Genomic DNA, 19,857 nt, shown 5'->3' with positions numbered 1-19,857 from the left:
TGCACCTGTAGATGCTGCCTTTCCTCATTCTGTCACCGTAGGAGTTGGTCATGACTTGGTGCTTGCTTACCGGAACGGGGAGACCCTAAGGCTGCGATAGCATGGAAGAGATGCAGTACTACAATGGTGTTCTGGGACGGGGATTTACATGAGGGCCGATATGCCAATATTTTTTATTTTTACTCCATCACTATTGCCATCTACAGTAACAACGCTAATTTTAATATTGCTTGTCTTTTTTAGTTCATGTCATTATCTATGCAGATCTATGTCAGCTATTGTTCTTATATACCCCCCTCCATCACATTTCCCGGGCTTTACTTCAATTTGCTAGCAAGAAAAGGACCGTGGCAGCAGGCAACGATGCAGTTTAAATAAAAAGCTTTTTTATTCCTCCAAGCACCATACGACGTTTAGATCAGGTAACTGATCTTTATCAACTCGATAAAGATCAGTTACCTGATTGAAACGTCGTATGGTGCTTGGAGGAATAAAAAAGCTTTTTATTTAAACTGCATCATTGCCTGCTGCCACGGTCCTTCTTTTCTTGCTGTGCTGTTTGGGGTCAAGCGATCCGGATCCCTTCTGTGGCTTGCACATGGACATTCCCACCCTGTGGGTTTGATGGAGTAGTGCTGCCTTGCATTCTATCATATTTATTTCAATTTGCTGATGTACCTTGATTTCATTGTATTTATTGGTTATTTGAATTCAAACTGTGGATCTGCCGAATTATATGGCACCACCATTTTGAGACCCAGTCATGTCCCGCTATTTTGCATTGCGTACTGCATTCTATGACCTATATGTCTGAATTATTTGTTGTCTCTATAGATTAAGATTTTTGTTTATTTCTGAATATATGGTGTAACTGAATACTTACTTTTATATTTTTTGTATTTTTTGTTTTACCTCCCCTTACATCTTTTTACCTTTTGATACACACTGTCTATATTGTAACAACTTAACCCACTGTTTTATATGTTAGTACTCCTAGCAGTTGGATATTTTATCCCATTGCCTCACAACTTTCCAGTGAAAAGTTGTTGCTACATACCATTTTTTTCTATCTGTGTAACATAATAAGTTGCCAGCTTTGCTGCAAAATACGTGGGCGGCTAACGACTTCTGGAGAATTTTGGAGAACATTTGGGAATGTATATAAGTTCTTTGAGAAGATCTGGTAATAGTTGTATCTGTGTCTTCGGGATGTATCATCACTCCGAGATGTTTCTTGTCCTTTGTGCTGTCTGCAGTCTACTTCAGGCTTTCTCCGATGCCGGTGAGTACATTTCATCTGACTTCAGGATGACAATTTATAGGAATATGGTTCCATGTGATGGTGTATTATAGCTCTAGTAGAATGTGCATCTACTTGTTGGAGGAGATTGATTTGTACATAGTGCATAGAATGCACCACATTTATTGTGTTTTACATCATTTGTAGCCTCCTTATATGTCTTATGAATTCTGCTAAATTCTCCTAGTACATATACTAAAAGTGTAAAGCCCATATGTACCCAACAGAAGCCCAAAGAGTCCGTTCAGGAATGTATAATTAAACCTCTATATTCATGGTAGAAGAAACTATAGCTTACTGAACTTTCATATACAGACAATCTATCTTCCTATTATACTTCCGTTATTAGAATTCTTCCCTTTAAAAAATAGGAGCAATGCAATAACTAAATAGACCAAATCATACAAGATGATTGTAGATAAATGGTTCAGAGGGTGCGGAGATTTACTAATGCTATTGTACCGTTTTTCTGGTATAATTGTGTTGAACATATGGGCTCATTCACATGGTTATGTGTGTCCTGCATTTTTTAATGCATTTTAAATATGCAGTACACAGCAAATATGCATCCATCCATCTATCCATAGGCGTACATATAGGGGTTGCTGTGGTCGTGATTGCGACCCGGCCCCTAGAGCCCCCGGGGGCCCGGGTAGCCTCCTTTCCACACACTGACCACATTACTTTCACTAATGTCTCTGCGCGGGCCGGCAGCTTCTTCTGAACATCGGCACTTCCTCCTTATGATCTCAGTGCAGAACCAGATAGGGATGGAGTCTGAGCGGAGGTCCGGGAGGAAGCGCCGGTGTGCAGGAGAAGCTGACGGCCAGCGCAGAGACATTAGTGAAAGTAACTGCGGTCAGTGAGCGGGATCTGTGTGATAGGGGGCGGGGGAGGGTGGAGAGAATGAGGGGGGACCCTGTGTGATGGGGGGAAAGGGGGGGAGAGAACAAGGGGGGACCCTGCGTAATGGGGGGGGGGAGAGAACGAGGGGGACCCTGTGTGATGGGGGGAGGGGGGAAAAACGGGTGGGGACCCTGTGTGAGGGAGGGGGGAGAGAACAAGGGGGGACCCTGTGTGATAGAGGAGAGGGGGGAGAGCGAGGGGGGAACCCTGTGTGATGGGGGGGAGAGTTTGAGGGGGACCCTGTGTGATGGGGGAGGGGGGAGAGAATGGGTGGGGACTCTGTGTGATGGAGGGGGAGAGAACGAGGGGGGACCCAGTGTGATGGGGGGAGAACGAGGGGGACCCTGTGTGATGGGGGGAGGGGGGAGAGAATGGGGGGGAGCCCTGTGTGAGGAAGGGGGGGAGAGAACGAGGGGGGACCCTGTGTGATGCGGGGAGAATGAGGGGGACTCTGTGTGATGGGGAGGAGGGAGAGAATGAGAGGGACCCTGTGTGATGGGGGGGAGAGAACGAGGGGGACCCTGTGTGATGGAGGGGAGAGAACGAGGGGACCCTGTGTGATGGGGGGGGGAATGAGGGGGACCCTGTGTGATGGGGGGAGAGAACGAGTGGAACCCTGTGTGATAGGGGGGAGAGAACAAGGGGGACCCTGTGTGATGGTGGGAGAGAACGAGGGGGACCCTGTGTGATGGGGGGAGAACAAGGGGGGCCCTATGTGATGGGGGGCAGAGAACAAGGGGGACCCTATGTGATGGGGGGAGAACAAGGGGGACCCTATGTGATGGGTGGGAGAGAACAAGGGGGACCCTGTGTGATGGGGGAGAGAACGAGGAGGACCCTGTGTGATGGGGGTGGGAGAGAACGAGGGGGACCCTGTGTGATGGGGGGAGAACGAGGGGGACCCTGTGTGATGGGGATGGGAGAGAACAAGGCGGACCCTGTGTTATGGGGGAGAGAACGAGGGGGACCCTGTGTGATGGGGGTGGGAGAGAACGAGGGGGACCCTGTGTGATGGGGGGAGAACGAGGGGGACCCTGTGTGATGGGGATGGGAGAGAACGAGGGGGACCCTGTGTGATAGGGGGGAGGGAACGAGGGGGACCCTGTGTGATGGGGGGGAGAACGAGGGGGATCCTGTGTGATGGGGGAGAATGAGGGGGATCCTGTGTGATGGGGGGGAAAGAACGAGGGGGATCCTGCATGATGGGAGAGAACGAGGGGGATCCTGTGTGATGGGGGAACGGGAGAACGAACGGGACCCTGTGTGATGGGGGGAAAAGAGGGGGACTGTGTGTGATGGGGGAGAACGAGGGGGATCCTGTGTGATGGGGGGAGAATGAGGGGGATCCTGTGTGATGGGGGGAAAGAACGAGGGAGATCCTGCATGATGGGAGAGAACGAGGGGGATCCTGTGTGATGGGGGAACGGGAGAACGAAAGGGACCCTGTGTGATGGGGGGAAAAGAGGGGGACTGTGTGTGATGGGGGGAGAATGAGGGGGACCCTGTGTGATCGGGGAGAACGCAGGGGATCCTGTGTGATGGGGGGGGGAATGAGGGGGATCCTGTGTGATGGGGGAGGGGGGAAAGATGACCCTGTGTGATGGGGAGGAGAACAAGGGGGATCCTGTGTGATGGGGAGTGGGGGGAAGGCGAACGAGGGGCATCCTGTGTGATGGGGAGTGGGGGGGTCAACAGCAATTTTTTTGGCTGGCTGGGAGGGAGAGAGAGAGAGAGAGAGAGAGAGAGAGAGAGGGAGAGAGAGGGAGGGAGAGAGAGAGAGGGGGAGAGAGAGAACACACACAAACCAAAAAAAAAAAAAGCTTGGCACCCAGCGCATCCCATACAAAAAATGCTCGAGTCTCCCATTGTAGTCAATGGGGTCATTACTCGAGTAGAGCTCTCGAATTTTACAAAAAGCTTGACTCGAATAATGAGGACCCGAGCATTTGGGTGCTCGCTCATCTCTACTAATGATCCATTGATGGGTCATTTAAAAAAAGCAGTAATGTAGCTAAAAGTGATGTACAAGGAGTAGCCGTAAAATGGAGTGGGGGTTGGAGGGGTCTGGAAGGGGGCCCCAAGCTAAACTTTTGCACCCGGGCCCATGAGCCTCTAGCTACGCCCCTGCATCTATCTATCTAATTTTTCTCATATCTGTATGCATATAAAATATGCAGTACACAGCAAATATGCATAGCCTATACTGAAGCGTATTACACTTGTAATACCCATCAAAATAGGATATGCTGCGTTTTTATTTATGTACATAATATTCCCACGTGAGCCCTATGGAAAACCTGTACCTGTCAGAGCACAGAATCCTAGATGGCACCCGCTCCCTGTGCTGGCGCCACTCAGTCTACCAAGTGCTGGCTGTGTCCTCCGGGGAAAGCAGAGAGCTGGTCATTCTCCGTCTGGACATTGTGACAGGCTACATAAAATGACATAGAAATAAGATAGATAGATAGATAGATGTAAGATAGATAGACATGAGATAGATAGATGTAAGATAGATAGACATGAGATAGATAGACAGATAGATTAGATAGATAGATAGATAGATAGATAGATAGATAGATAGATAGATAGATAGATAGGTAGATAGATAGATCAGACTTTTATGGACGAGGGGACCACAACGAGCGATGCTTTGCTTGCTTTAATCGGTTCTGCAGTATGATGTAATGCTATAGCATTACATCATACTGCAATCTGACAGGCAGTCTATCAAGCCACCCCATGGAAACGGCTTGATAGGCAGGCTGCTGAGACAACCCTAGGGCCTTTCAGAAGGCCCCCGGCTGCCATTACACTCACACATCTCCCTGCGATCTCATCGTGGAGGGGAGGGGGCGTACGGGACCCCTGAACATCATTAGGGGGATTTAGATGCCGCTGTCAGAACTGACAGCGGCATTTAAAGGGTTAATAGTGTCGATCAGCCACATGGCTGATTGCAGCTATTGCCCATGGTTGTCAACTGTAATAAACAGCTGACGCCCACACTGTATGAAGAGAGGTCGCCCCACAATCTCTCTTCATACATACCCTGACGGTCCATGACGTAAATGTACGTCCTGGAGCGAGAATTGGTTAATAATCAATCATTGGGGGACCGCAGCACCATAGTCCTTTCATACAGCCCTATGGAAAACCCGTGTTTCTGCCTTAAAGCTTCCTGACCTTCAAGTAATACTAAATTCAACTAAGTTATGAAAATTTTCTAACTTCACTGAATTCTCCAATAGTCATGCACCCATTAAGGGTTGTTGCACATGTTATATTGCAAATTACAACTGATGCATCGAAACTGCACCAAACCCCACTGTATGAAATTTGGACCGCACACTGCAGCCCCCAGTGACATTTCCCTGCTCTCGGCTATCTTTGCTAGCTGGTAGTGGACAGCCGGAGCGATCTTGTGCCCGCTCCACCTTCATTCACTGAGTGATAATCACTGGGACTAACTGCATATTTCACAGACTGAAAGTAGGGTGGTTAGGGTGCCTGTGTAGGGCTGGCAGAGCTGTGCCACCACCTGCAAGTTGTTGAACAGAGTGGTGTGGAGGTGCTTGCTGGAGCTCAGAGTCCTAGATGGCACCCACTCCCTGTGCTAGCACAGCTCAGTCTGCCAAGTGCTGGCTGTATCCTCCGGGGAAAGTAGAGAGCTGGTCCTTCTCTGTCTGGACATTGTGACAGGCTACATAAAATGACATAGATAGATAGATAGATAGATAGATAGATAGATAGATAGATAGATAGATAGATAGATAGACAGATATGAGATAGACAGATATGAGATAGATAGATATGAGATAGATAGATAGATAGATAGATAGATAGATAGATATGAGATAGATAGATATGAGATAGATAGATATGAGATAGATAGATATGAGATAGATAGATATGAGATAGAGAGATAGAGAGATAGAGAGATAGATAGATAGATGATAGGGGATAGATAGATATGAGATAGATATGATATAGATAGATATGGATAAATAGATATGGATAGATAGATAGATAGATAACCTGCCTTTTATCATTTATAACTGTATTCATAGATTTTCTTTTCCCTTTTTTTCCACAAGGACAAACACAAAGAACATTTGTAACTGCTTTCTTGACAAACTATATCAAAAGCCCGAATGCAACTTTCCAGCTATATCTTGTGACCTGTGATAAAGCGGCTACAGTCACGGTGACGGTGTCTCAGCCATTCTTCAACAAGACGGTTCATGTTGACAAGGACAGTAGTAGCCTGGTGACCCTGGACTACACATATATGATGGATGAGACGGATGTCACTTCCAAGGTGATATTAGTGACATCAGATGTGGCCATATCTGTATTTGCATTTAGCACTAGGGAACGCACTGCTGATGCCATTTCCTGTCTACCACAAGAAGACCTGGGTAAGGAATACTATATAATTACTCCTGAGGGAACTGGAGTCAGCAGACAATTTGCAGTGGTCAATGGATTTGAAGATGAAGTCCAAGTTCACATAACAGTCTCCGGATCCATCACATATAAGGGGAAACCCTACAAAACTGGAGACTCATTCACATTATTGCTGGGAAAACAACAAGTCATTCAGTTTCAAAGTTCTGATGACCTCACAGGAACCAAAATCTCATCTTCAGCCCCGGTGGCCATACTTGCTGGTCATACATGTTTTGTAGGATATGGCTCAACTTGTGACACGCTTATGGAACAGCTCCATCCTGTGGAGAACTGGGGAGAAGTTTTTGCTGTGTTCCCATTCTTTATTCATACCAAAGATGTCATTAGATTAATTGCAGGAAGTCCTGATACACTTGTGACTATTAACAGCCCAAAAGGTGCCACCCAGCATAGTCTACAGGAAGGCGGCCATGTCCGAATCACTGTAGACAATATCCTGCTCATTAATGCCAACAAACCTGTTATGGTCTCATATTTACTCCAAGAATCTAGCTCAGCTGGTATACAATATAGTTATGATCCCTTCATCACCACCGTTCCACCATCATTACTGGGAAGGAGATATTACAAGTTTGTGACACAGTCTCTCTATGATAACTTTATCCTCATTGTTTCTCAAGCATCTTCAGACTCAAAGTTCTACCTGGATGGAAAACCACTAAGTTCTTATCCAACAACTATGAAAGAATTCAATGGATTTAGAGGTTGGCAAGTCTCATTGGGTAAAACTGAGGGGCAGCATGAGATATACCACGAGACTTCCACATTCACACTTTATGTTTTTGGCACTGAAGCTTCTACCTCCTATGGATATTCAGTGGGGAAGAGTGCACCATGTCCAGGTGAGAGACATTTTATACTATAAGGGTATAAAAACTGTATTATTCAAAGCAGCATATTGTCAACAGGAAAAGGTTACCTGGTCGCGTTAAACTAATATGAGGAGACAGTGATGTACATACTATAGAAAAGTAGGTGATCTAGAGCAAAGATAAAAATGGGCTACCAGAAGAGCTAGTTTCTCCCCAACATGCCCATCCATGATGTCTGGGCCAACTTGCCACCCTCATGTTCCTTGAACATGTAATTCTTTTTTATCATCAGACTCAAATTTTTTAGATTGAACAAATTTTTGAATATAAAATGATATATGAATGTCTGAAGTTATCTTCACTATTTTCCCTCTAGCGACTAGGAGAACACATCAGTATTCATAAATAGGATTCTAGGATTTCAATATTGATGACTTATCATTAGGATTGGTCATAAAAGAGGTTGTCCCACAATAACATTTTTTAAGCAGCTAGCCTTAATCTAACACAAGAAAAGAAGCAATACTTATCTCTCTTTCCCCCAGTAAGCAGCATGACGGCTCCCGCTGCTCTCCCGGGCTTTCCATTCTTCTAACATCAGCATTCACACCCTGGGTGCCATGATGCCAGGAATTCAGCACAGTGATAATTCAGCCTCTTATTAGCTACAATGGTCACCTGACTTCCCCTGCTTACCAAAATGGGGGACGGAAGGTAGGGGAGTGAGTATAATTTCTCCTTTTCTTTTAGATCATAGACAGCTGTTTGTTTAATTTTTTATTTTTTTTATAGTGAGACAACTCCTTTAATCCCCTAATGACGTGGTCTTTTTTCTCCATTTTCATTTTTTCCTCCCCCTAATTAAAATTGGAACTCCTTTATTTATCCATCAACGTTGCTGTATGAGGGCTTGTATTTTGCGGGACGAGTTGTATTTTTCAGTGGTAGTATTTATTGTACCATATATTGTACTGAAAAACTTTAAAAAAACTCTAAGTAGAGTAAAATGGAAAAAAAGGACATTACGCCACCTTTCCGTGTGTCTTGTTTCTACGGCGCACAAACTGTGCAACACTACAATACCAAATTGTATAGTTTTTTTTTGCTGTACTACTTTTATTTTTTTTAAAGACAGTTAATTTTTTAAAATTATTTTCTGCCGCCATCTTCTGCATGCAATAACTTTTTAATTTTTTCGCTGACGTAGTTGTGCGGGGGCTCTTTTTTTGCAAGATATCCTATAGTTTACGTTGGTACAATTTCAGAATACATATGACTTATTGATTGCTTTTTATTGCATTTTTTTCTGGGAGACAGGGTGGCCAAAAAAGTGCATTTCTGGCGGTCTTTTTTTTCCCTTCAAATGACGTTCACCATGCGGGTTAAATAATGCGCTACTTTAATAGATCAGACTTTTATGGACGCGGCAATATCAAATATTTTTGTTTTTTATTATAGATATGGCAAAAGGGGAGTGATTTAAACTTTTATGACTTTTTTTTTTACAATTAGTAACATTTTAGTGATCTTATTTTTACTTTTTTTTAGCCCCCCTAGGGGACCACAACTAGCGATGCTTTGATTGCTTTGATCGGTTCTGCTATATGATGTAATGCCAGAAGGCCCCCTGCTGCCATGACACTCACATGTCTCCCTGTGATCTCATCGTGGGGGGGCCATACGGGACCCCTGAACATCATTAGGGGGATTTAGATGCTGCTGTCAGAACTGACATCAGCATTTAAAGGGTTAATAGTGTCGATTAGCCACGTGGCTGATTGCAGCTATTGCCCTCTATTGTCAGCTGTAATAAACCAGCTGATGCCAACGCTGCCTGATGCCCATGTCACCTGCGATCTCTCTTCATACATACCCTAACGCTCCATGACATAAAAGTACGTACTGGAGCGGGAAGGGGTTAATAATCAATCATGGGGGGACGGCAGCACCATAGTCTTTTCATACAGTTGAACAGCCAGGCTTGCAGGTATATTAATGGTGATCCCGTGGATAAATCATCAATATTGGAGTTTTTTAACCCTCCTTAAAGTGAAAAGGGTTCTGCATGGGCCGGAAGTATATGTTGCTGGCCCTTCCATAAATGTCATAAATGCTTGAGTTTATAAATAGGAGTGTTGGAGTGTTAGCCTGGGTCTTCCATTCTGGGTTCCTGCGAGAGAATGCCAGCCACATGGGGGTACCTTCAATTCCCATGTGGTGAAGAATGGAAGAAGAGAAGCAGTTTTTCTGAAGATCTATATGCCAGTAACCGTGAAGGAGTGAGAGCTAGAGAAAAGAGAGAGAGCTTGAGAGTGAGTGTGGAGAGACAAGGCCGAGATCACCATGCAGACGTACTATAACAAAGAGTGTCTGTGGAGTTCCCCTACCCTTATCCTCCTCTGGAGATGTTTCCCGTCCAGGAGCATTAACTGTCAGTTTACTTGGTCTGCAAGGCCGGTGTCATCTTGTGTTTTCCTCACTGACCTTCAGTGTACTGTTTTGCCTGCATGGCTGTCTTTCATAAATTGTGCCTTGTACTAAGTTTATATTAAGTAAAGTTTTGCCATGCCCTGATTGAGCCGCAGAGTTGTATAATGTACCTCAGGTCCCTGGGAACATTTATTTACCACTAAGGGTCATTCCAATGGGTAACGGAACGGTGGCGTCACCGGTGACAACCTTACTACCTGTTCGCATGTTTATTTGTCATTCCTCTCCTGGAGGTGTCCGGAAGAGGCCCAGCACTGCCCTGGCCGAGGCTACATGTGTACCTCTGGGAGGGAGCCTGGTAAGTGCTGCCGTCACAAACATCCACCTTACCCTCCCAGCTCCTCAACGTATGCCCTGTGTCTGGAGTCAGCCTACAGGATGCTGCAGCAGCCTACTTCTCTTTGGCATCACAAACAGGATAGAATCCTCTGTGCCGCACCAGTTTGCCTGCGATAACGCCGAAGTACAAATAAGAAGAAACTTGAGTGAAATTGTGAAGACGTTTGGTGCTTTACAAGTGTCTGCGCCAAATGTTCCCACCAAAATCATTCAAAATAGCGCCCAACAGCCATCTCTCTTGTCTCTCTCTCCTATTCCTGCCAAGACTTTACCACCAAACGTTTGGCGCCAAAAAGCTTGTGCCCTGGCTAGATGCAAAGTCGGGGGGGGGGGACTACCCCCACCAAAAGTACCTGGCACCAACTACAAGTCAGCCCCCAAGGGGAGGAGTTATCTGCGGCTGCAAACTCCGTTAGCCAGAACACGTGCAACCTTTGCCCTGCCAATATGGATGCAGTATGAAGGCATCTACAGCTACACCCAATTGGAGATGCTTCTGCCGGAGCGTCTCCCAGAAGACAGCCCCACTACTGGGAAGAAAACCCACAGCTTCTGCTTTTGCCCAGCAACTCTCCCACCTCTTCACCACCTGATGCGACCACCGGAGAGGCAGAGGAACCCACTCGCCTCCTGTATACCTTCAGGCGGAAAAACGTCACTGCCCAAGCGGAGTAACCACCTTGGATTCTCATCCACCACCGCATTGCCGTGGTGATAGAGTATCTTAGGGAACTCGTAAGAAGTTTTGTGATTGAGTTTGAGGATCACAATTTTTCCTTTCTCTTTGCCGGAAGCTGCCAAGTTGTACCTTACCCGCCTCTGTGGCAACCTCAACGGGGACCTGCCACATATCCCATTCTAATTCAGGACACTTCTTCAGAGAGAGATTCCATGCAGGCTTCTCCTTCTACTACCAGTTACACTGTGTCCGAGTGTGATGAAGAGGTAGGCCAGCTTCTACAGAGCAGCTCTTCGGGGAGTTCAGTGGTGGAAGTTCCTGTGAGTAACAGACCGTCGTCTGCCATCACAGTCACTGACTCTGAGAGGGATGAGATACAGGACCTGGTGATTGCCACCCAGCTTCGGCCCCACAATCATTTTTTCATTTAAAGATAGACTCTCTTGTTTTTGTCCTGTTAACCCCTTTTACAAGAGAAGCACTCCAAAATGATTCCCCTTTTTCATAGCCCACTTATGTTTTTCATGGATCGCTACCTTGTTGTGGAATCCAATGTTCTAAAGATCAACACACTATAGGAACCTGGAATGTAAGATCAATGAACCAGGGCAATTTGGGCGAGGTTATTGGTGAGATGTCAAGATTAAATATAGACATTCTGGGTGTCAGTAGATTGAAGTTGACTGGAATGGGCCACTTCACAACAGATGACCACCAGATCTACTAATGTGGACAAGAGGACCACAGAAAAATTGGAGTAGCCTTCATAATTAATAATAAAGTGGCTAAAGTTGTGCTTGGATTCAATCCAAAAAATGATAGAATGATCTCAATCTGGGTTCAGGGTAAGCCACTTAGCATTACAGAGATCCAAATATATGCCCCAACCACAGCTGCTGAAGAAGCAGAAGTAGATCAGTTCTATGAGGATCTGCAGCACCTACTGGATAATCGACCAAAAAGAGACATTATTTTCATTATAGGAGATTGAAATGCTAAGGTGGGTAGTCACATGACACCTGAGATTACAGGCAAGCATGGTCTGGGACAACAAAATGAAGCGGGACATAGGCTGATAGAATTTTGCCAGGACAACTCACTGTGCATAACAAACACTCTCTTTCAACAACCTAAAAGATGGCTTTATACATGGACTTCACCAGATGGTCAACATTGAAATCCAATTGACTATATCCTTTGCAGACAAAGGTGGTGGACATCCATTCAGTCAGTGAAAAAAAGACCTGGAACTTACTGTAGCTAGATCACGAACTCCTTGTTGCACAGTTTAGAATCAGACTAAAGAAAATAAGGAAGATACAAAGATCAGTTAGCTGTGATCTCAGTAATATTCCTAATGAATATGTAGTGGAGGTGAGGAATAGATTTAGGGGACTAGATTTAACAGATAGGGTCCCAGAATAATTTTGAACAGAAGTTCGCAACATTGTTCAGGAGGCGACAGCAAAAAATGTCCCAAAGAAAAAGAAAACCAAGAAGGCAAGATGGTTGTCTGCTGAGACACTGGAAGTAGCCCAAAAAAGAAGGAAAGCAAAAGGAAACAGTGATAGGCGGAGATATGCCCAATTAAATGCACAATTCCAGAGGTTAGCCAGAAGGGATAAGGAACTATTTCTAAATAAGCAATCATTGGAAGTGGAAGAAGACAATAGAATAGAAAGGACAAAAGACCTCTTCCAGAAAATTAGAAACATAGGAGGTAAAATTCAGGCAACAAGGGCCATGATCAAAAACAAAGATGGCAGGGAGCGTGGCCTGGATGGCTCTAATGGCAGACGTCTGCTAGTTAGCTCTGCTATCTAACACACCAAAAGCAACCTACAGCAACACCAGAGGGTCGCAAAGCTTACCCTGGAGGTGTCAGAAGGTGTCCTGCACAGAATGCTGACAAGGAGGAGACAGTCAAAGATGGGTACCAAGCGCTTAACAGACTTCTTCCTAGCGCACAGCACTGCAGGAGCGCCAACAGAGGAGGACATGGCCGACAGAGCAGATCATGGTGAGCAGCCGGAGGCGGTGGGAGGGGGGGACCCAGCACTAAAGAGCAGTGAAAAGAGAGCTTCCCCTAGCCCATTGCCTCCTCGGCAAGCCCCGCAGACAAAATCCTCTCACATTGCAGCACAGGATATGTCTCACACGGAGCAAGAGGAACAGATAGGGAGGAAGGCATCCAAGCCCAGGGCAAAGAAGAGAGGGGGGGGGGCCTCGGGCAGCCTGTCACCATCTTCTCCCACACAGTCACAAGCAAGTGCAGAGAGTGGGAATACAGTCTCCCCCAGAGTGAGCCCTGAAAAAAGAAAACCCAGAAGAGAGGAACATCTGCAGTATTCTTCATTGCATTACAATCTAGACGATGGAGAAATTGTAGACCCTATTCTGAATATAGAATGTTCCAGCCAGGCGGCATCCGAGTTCTTCATAAGGGACATGGTGCTAGCATTAAGAGGCTCCCTAAAAAATGACCTATCTGAGCTCAACAACAGAGTCGGCTCTGCTATATCAGACCTAGGAGACAGTGTGGACCATTTGGAGAACAAAACAAGTGAAATTACTAGCTCACAGAATGAGCTTATAGACGCTCATTATAAACTGGAAGAGGATTTTGAAAATCTAAAACACAAAATGGCGGACATGGAGGACTGCAATAGGCGTAATAACGTCAAGTTTAGAGGAATCTCAGAATCAGTTAAACTAGAAGATTTAAACAAATATGTTAGAGATCTCATCAAAACTCTCCTGCCTGATTCCAAACCCGAGGAGCATATTCTGGACAGAATTCATAGGCTCCCTAAACCTAGGAATATCCCTGAAAAAGCTCCCAGGGATGTGATAGCTAGAGTGCATTTCTATTTTATTAAAAACAAGCTCATGAAAATCTATACAAACCTCAAGGAATTACCCCACCCTTTTGAAGATATCAAACTTTTTTTCGACTTCTCACAAATCACAATGCTAGTTCGCAAGAAATTATTTCCCAGTAGCGATAATTCTGAGAGAACACAAAATCCTTTACGGATGGGGATTCCCAACTAAGCTCCTTATCAACAAAGAGGCAACTTTCAACGTCAACTCACCGGAAGAAGGTATAGGGTTGCTGAAAAAATGGAACCTCCCCATTCCAAAGGAGGGAGGCCCCCTTGAAGTCGACAAAGATTAGTCCTACAAACAGGCTTCCAGAGCAAATAAGAAACCTTCTACTCTCTGTTGATGGTTTATGCGGAGAAACCTCCACTTCCACACGCGGTCCTCAGATCAGCTTATTAGATACCATCCATTAGATGGCTGAACTGTGTTCACCCCCGACCAAGACCTTTTAATGGGCTTTTACCGTCTTCATACTCTGAAAAGTTCCCATTCTACCATGTTTACCCAAGTCTCTCCTGCGTTGTGTGAGACTCACTAGTTTTTTCTTCCCACAAGCATTCCTATCTCATCTTTATTTTTTCAAACCAGGATCCTCCTCCTGATTTTGTTTAATAGCACCATGACTTGGTACCAGATTAATCCGGTGGCCGGCAGGGCGGTGGTCGAGAACATCTCACTGGTCTTACAAGCATTTCCCCAACACTTTAAATGGAGCTAAGACTGTTGTCTTTAAATGTGAGAGGGCTTAATTCCCCATTCAAAAGATCGTCACTGTGGAGGGAGGCACTCTCCTCCAAAGTGGACATACTATGCATACAGGAAACTCATTTTGCCCGAGACAAAACTCCCACTTTTTCCCACCCTAGGTTCTCTACAATATTCTCAGCTACCGCTGTTAAGACAAAAGCAGGTGTATCAATTGCTATAAGAGACTCTGTAAATTTTCAGCTTCTGGAGCAGATAGTGGATGATGGGGGTAGATATTTAATTTTGATTTGTAAAATTTTCTCGTGACCCTAGCCAATATCTATGTGCCTAACCTAGGGCAACTTAGGTTAGGGTAACTTAGGTTTATGAACAGAGGCATGAGAAAAATAATAAAGGTACAGCAAGGTAATCTAATTTTGTGCGGGGACTTTAACATAATAATGGACGGAGACATGGACATCAGTTCCTTGGGTAGGGGGAGAGGCCCGACCCTTTCCAACTGGACCCACCAAGCAGAGCTATTCGACACATTTAGATGTTTGAATGTTAACTCTAGAGAATATGCATTCTATTCACCCCATCACAGGTCGTTTTCTAGGATCAACATGTTCTTGGGAGATCTCCCAAAAATAGGCATAACATCCTGGTCTGGTCTTCTGCTGTGTTCAGCTCTCCGGCGCGAGCATGCCGCAGCGGCTCCATTGAACACAGCAGAAGACCGCACAGCGCAAGCACGTCTAAATGGAAGGAGAAGACAGCGTTAGACGTAACCATGGAGACAAGGACGCCAGCACCGGAGGGGGTAAGTGTATAACTTCTGTATGACTCATATTTAATGCACGATGTATATTACAAAGTGCATTAATATGGCCATACAGAAGTGCTTAACCCCACTTGCTGCCGCGAGACAACCCCTTTAATTACAAATCAATATAGGAGACATCTGTTTCAATCCATATCCACGCTAGCCATTAAAGCGTGTGTAGATGGTGGGCGGATAGTCGAATAGTTCCGCTTACGTCATCCTTCGGGTGCTGGGACGCGCCTGCGTTCCACCAGGAGCTCAACTTCACAGTCTACAAGGAGGTCTACGTGCTACGTCATCGCGCTGTGTCCAAAGACGCGCGGTAGAAAGAGGTCATCACGCTCCCAAAGGAACGCACGTTGCGTGTCATTGCACTGTGACCATAGACGCGCGGTAAGCATATGTCATAACGTACCCAGTGGAACGCACACTGCGTGTCAGCTCCCGAGTTCCAGGAGCTTGTTCATAAGATAACACTATACTACATCAAGGTGGACATTTCCCATCCATATCGTATCCTAGCCGGCATCCATAAAGTAAAAACAAATACTGATCTACTAGAGCTGAGAAAGACCCCACTTCCTCCACTAAATGCGTTCTATATATAGGTAATAGATATAATCAATCAGGTTATTAAAACACCAAACATTAAATTCATTATAAAACTAATATTGTCATATAAATGTATACTTATATAAATATAGATACCTACATAATGCATATATATTATAAATAAATAAAATCGATATTTCTATGGACATCTCCAAGATATATACAGCCAATAGATGATTAAAATTCTGCATGTATAAATAGATTTTTATAAATAGACAAAAGCATATGAAACATATAAAATCCCGGTATTGCCTTATGATATTTTCTCTAGGGTTTCGTTTAGACCATCAGGATTTAATGAATCCATACAAAAAATCCAGAACATCTCCCGCTCCCGAAGGCGGGTGAACGATCTGGAAGAGATGGATTCTAGTGGTGTTACAATCAATTTTGTAAAATCTTTATCGTGTGCTTCTTTAAAGTGACGGGACACACTGTGTTTAATCAATCCAGAGGCTATATTATGCCGATGTTGATTTATCCGCGTTCTCAAGGTCCTAGTGGTCCGACCAATATACTGGAGTCCGCAAGGACATTCCAATAGATAGATTACCCATGCTGATTCACAATTCAGAGGTTGCTTTAAGTTCACTAATTTGTGTTAACGTTTCACGAAGACTTCTTTTTTACCATTAGGAATAGATAGACAACATTTACAGCGGCTTTTATTACACCTAAAGGCACCACCACAGTGTTCACTAAATTTGCGTCGTCTCTTTTTTTTATTTAAAAGTTTTTTCAATGGATCCGATGGTGCAATCATATTCTGGAGTGTCTTGTTCCTCCGATAAATAATCCTAGGGGTGTTCGGAAGTTCTTTGAATAAGAATGGGTCCTTTTTAGTAATTCCCAATTCTTTTTGATAATTCTTTCTATAAATTTATGTTGTGTGTTATATTTTGTCAGAAATAAAAGTTTTTTTATTAAAATCTTTGTTCCTATTATCCATAACGTTACCTATCTCATTCGTCTTGCTTATAAGCAATAACTGTAAAAACCCGTTTTATCGAAAAGGGTTACCCTTGCCTTTAATCGAATCTGCTTATAATAAAGTTTTATCGGAGACAAGACCCCCTTATATGTTTTGAAAGACGAATGAGATAGGTAACGTTATGGATAATAGGAACAAAGATTTTAATTAAAAAAACTTTTATTTCTGACAAAATATAACACACAACATAAATTAATAGAAAGAATTATCAAAAAGAATTGGGAATTACTAAAAAGGACCCATTCTTATTCAAAGAACTTCCGAACACCCCTAGGATTATTTATCGGAGGAACAAGACACTCCAGAATATGATTGCACCATCGGATCCATTGAAAAAACTTTTAAATCAAAAAATTTAGTGAACACTGTGGTGGTGCCTTTAGGTGTAATAAAAGTCGCTGTAAATGTTGTCTATCTATTCCTAATGGTAAAAAAGAAGTCTTCGTGAAACGTTAACACAAATTAGTGAACTTAAAGCAACCTCTGAATTGTGAATCAGCATGGGTAATCTATCTATTGGAATGTCCTTGCGGACTCCAGTATATTGGTCGGACCACTAGGACCTTGAGAACGCGGATAAATCAACATCGGCATAATATAGCCTCTGGATTGATTAAACACAGTGTGTCCCGTCACTTTAAAGAAGCACACGATAAAGATTTTACAAAATTGATTGTAACACCACTAGAATCCATCTCTTCCAGATCGTTCACCCGCCTTCGGGAGCGGGAGATGTTCTGAATTTTTTGTATGGATTCATTAAATCCTAATGGTCTAAACGAAACCCTAGAGAAAATATCATAAGGCAATACCGGGATTTTATATGTTTCATATGCTTTTGTCTATTTATAAAAATCTATTTATACATGCAGAATTTTAATCATCTATTGGCTGTATATATCTTGGAGATGTCCATAGAAATATCGATTTTATTTATTTATAGATTTATTTATAATATATATGCATTATGTAGGTATCTATATTTATATAAGTATTAGAGATGAGCGAGCGTACTCGGCCATGCCCCTTTTTTGCCCGAGCACCGCGATTTTCGAGTACTTCCGTACTCGGGCGAAAAGATTCGGGGGTGCCGTGGGTGAGTTGGGGGTTGCAGCGGGGAGTGGGGGGGAGGGGGAGAGAGAGAGGGCTCCCCCCTGTTCCCCGCTGCTACCCCCCCGCGCCGGCACGCCTCCCCACGCCCCCCGAATCTTTTCACCCGAGTACGGAAGTACTCGAAAATCGCGGTGCTCGATCGAGTAATTACTCGAAACGGGTACGTTTGCTCATCTCTAATAAGTATACATTTATATGACAATATTAGTTTTATAATGAATTTAATGTTTGGTGTTTTAATAACCTGATTGATTATATCTATTACCTATATATAGAACGCATTTAGTAGAGGAAGTGGGGTCTTTCTCAGCTCTAGTAGATCAGTATTTGTTTTTACTTTATGGATGCCGGCTAGGATACGATATGGATGGGAAATGTCCACCTTGATGTAGTATAGTGTTATCTTATGAACAAGCTTCTGGAACTCGGGAGCTGACACGCAGCGTGCGTTCCACTGAGTGCGTTATGACATATGCTTACGCGCGTCTATGGACACAGCGCAATGACACGCAATGTGCGTTCCTTTGGGAGCGTGAGGACCTCATTCTACCGCGCGTCTTTGGACACAGCGCGATGACGTAGCACGTAGACCTCCTTGTAGACTGTGAAGTTGAGCTCCTGGTGGAACGCAGGCGCATCCCAGCACCTGAAGGATGCCGTAAGCGGAACTATTCGACTATCCGCCCACCATCTACACACGCTTTAATGGCGGCTAGCGTGGATATGGATTGAAACAGATGTCTCCTATATTGATTTGTAATTAAGGTATGTGTTTAGGTATATATAGTAGAATTGGTATAATGACTGTATGCTTGATAAAGGCGTCAGATGATGCAGAAACGCGTTGCATAACCTATCAGTAGAGGTACTATAACCCTGTTTTTTATTGTTATGTTTAATTTTGTATGGGATTAAAAACTTGGCTAATTAACACCACCTGCTGTGGAAGCTGATTACCTATATGCTTTTGAGGTCCCTCGACGGAGCGCAGCCAGGAAAAGACTTTTTTATTTTTTACTTTGTTCGATCTACTTTATGGAATACACACAAACCGGTGATTAGAGGGGTGCTGATACAGCAAGGCCATATTCACAAAAGGGAAAGAGACAAAAACACTCAAGGCAAACTCAAAGAATTAGAAAATGATCTTACTACTTCACCATCTACTCTCAAACACAATGCCCTCTTAGAAGCAAGACTTAAAGTTCGGGACATTCCTATTACCGAACATGAAAAGAACCTGAAAAACCTAAAATCCGCATATTATACTAGCAACAATAAATTTACCCGCTTGATGGCAAATAGAGTAAAGCAAAAAAGAATTAAAGCTAAAATTCCCTATGTAATAGACCCAAGCTCAGGTTGCAAGACCTCTAACCCAATAGAAATAGCTGAAATTTTTAGAAAATTCTATGACTCCCTATACAACTTTAAAAGGGACCCCTCCCTCATACAGCCCACTGAGAGTGAGGTGAATCAATTTCTCTCAACAATTCAACTACCAAAGTTAAAACCATATCAATTAGATAAATTAAATAGCCCTATTTCACTTCAGGAGATTTTACAGGTTATCAACACTTCCAAGAAAGATAAGGCCCCTGGCCCAGATGGCTTCTCCAATGAATATTTCAAAATCTATAAGTCTCAACTAGCAACTCACATGAGACAGCCTTTTAATGAGGCAATGGCAAAGGGACACCTACTCCCGGAAATGCTCCAAGTTAATATAGTCCCAATACCCAAGGC

General features: G+C 44.0%; 1 protein-coding gene across 2 annotated transcripts in view; it reads left to right on the top strand.

Moving 5' to 3' along the window:
- The first annotated feature begins 1,190 nt into the window (after positions 1–1,190).
- LOC136621324 (IgGFc-binding protein-like) overlaps positions 1,191–19,857 on the top strand; it is an 86,037-nt gene continuing 67,370 nt past the window's right edge. For both annotated transcript variants that reach the window (XM_066596757.1, XM_066596758.1), the window contains exons 1-2: positions 1,191–1,282; positions 6,301–7,518. In XM_066596757.1, coding sequence (XP_066452854.1) covers positions 1,210–1,282; positions 6,301–7,518 — 1,291 coding nt within the window. In that variant the 5' untranslated portion in view covers positions 1,191–1,209. The remainder of the gene's footprint in view (positions 1,283–6,300; positions 7,519–19,857) is intronic.

This window comes from Eleutherodactylus coqui, chromosome 3 (assembly GCF_035609145.1).
Source record: "Eleutherodactylus coqui strain aEleCoq1 chromosome 3, aEleCoq1.hap1, whole genome shotgun sequence".
Lineage (NCBI taxonomy): Eukaryota > Metazoa > Chordata > Amphibia > Anura > Eleutherodactylidae > Eleutherodactylus > Eleutherodactylus coqui.
Note: the sequence above shows the minus strand (reverse complement) of the source record. Positions and strands in the feature narration are given on the sequence as shown.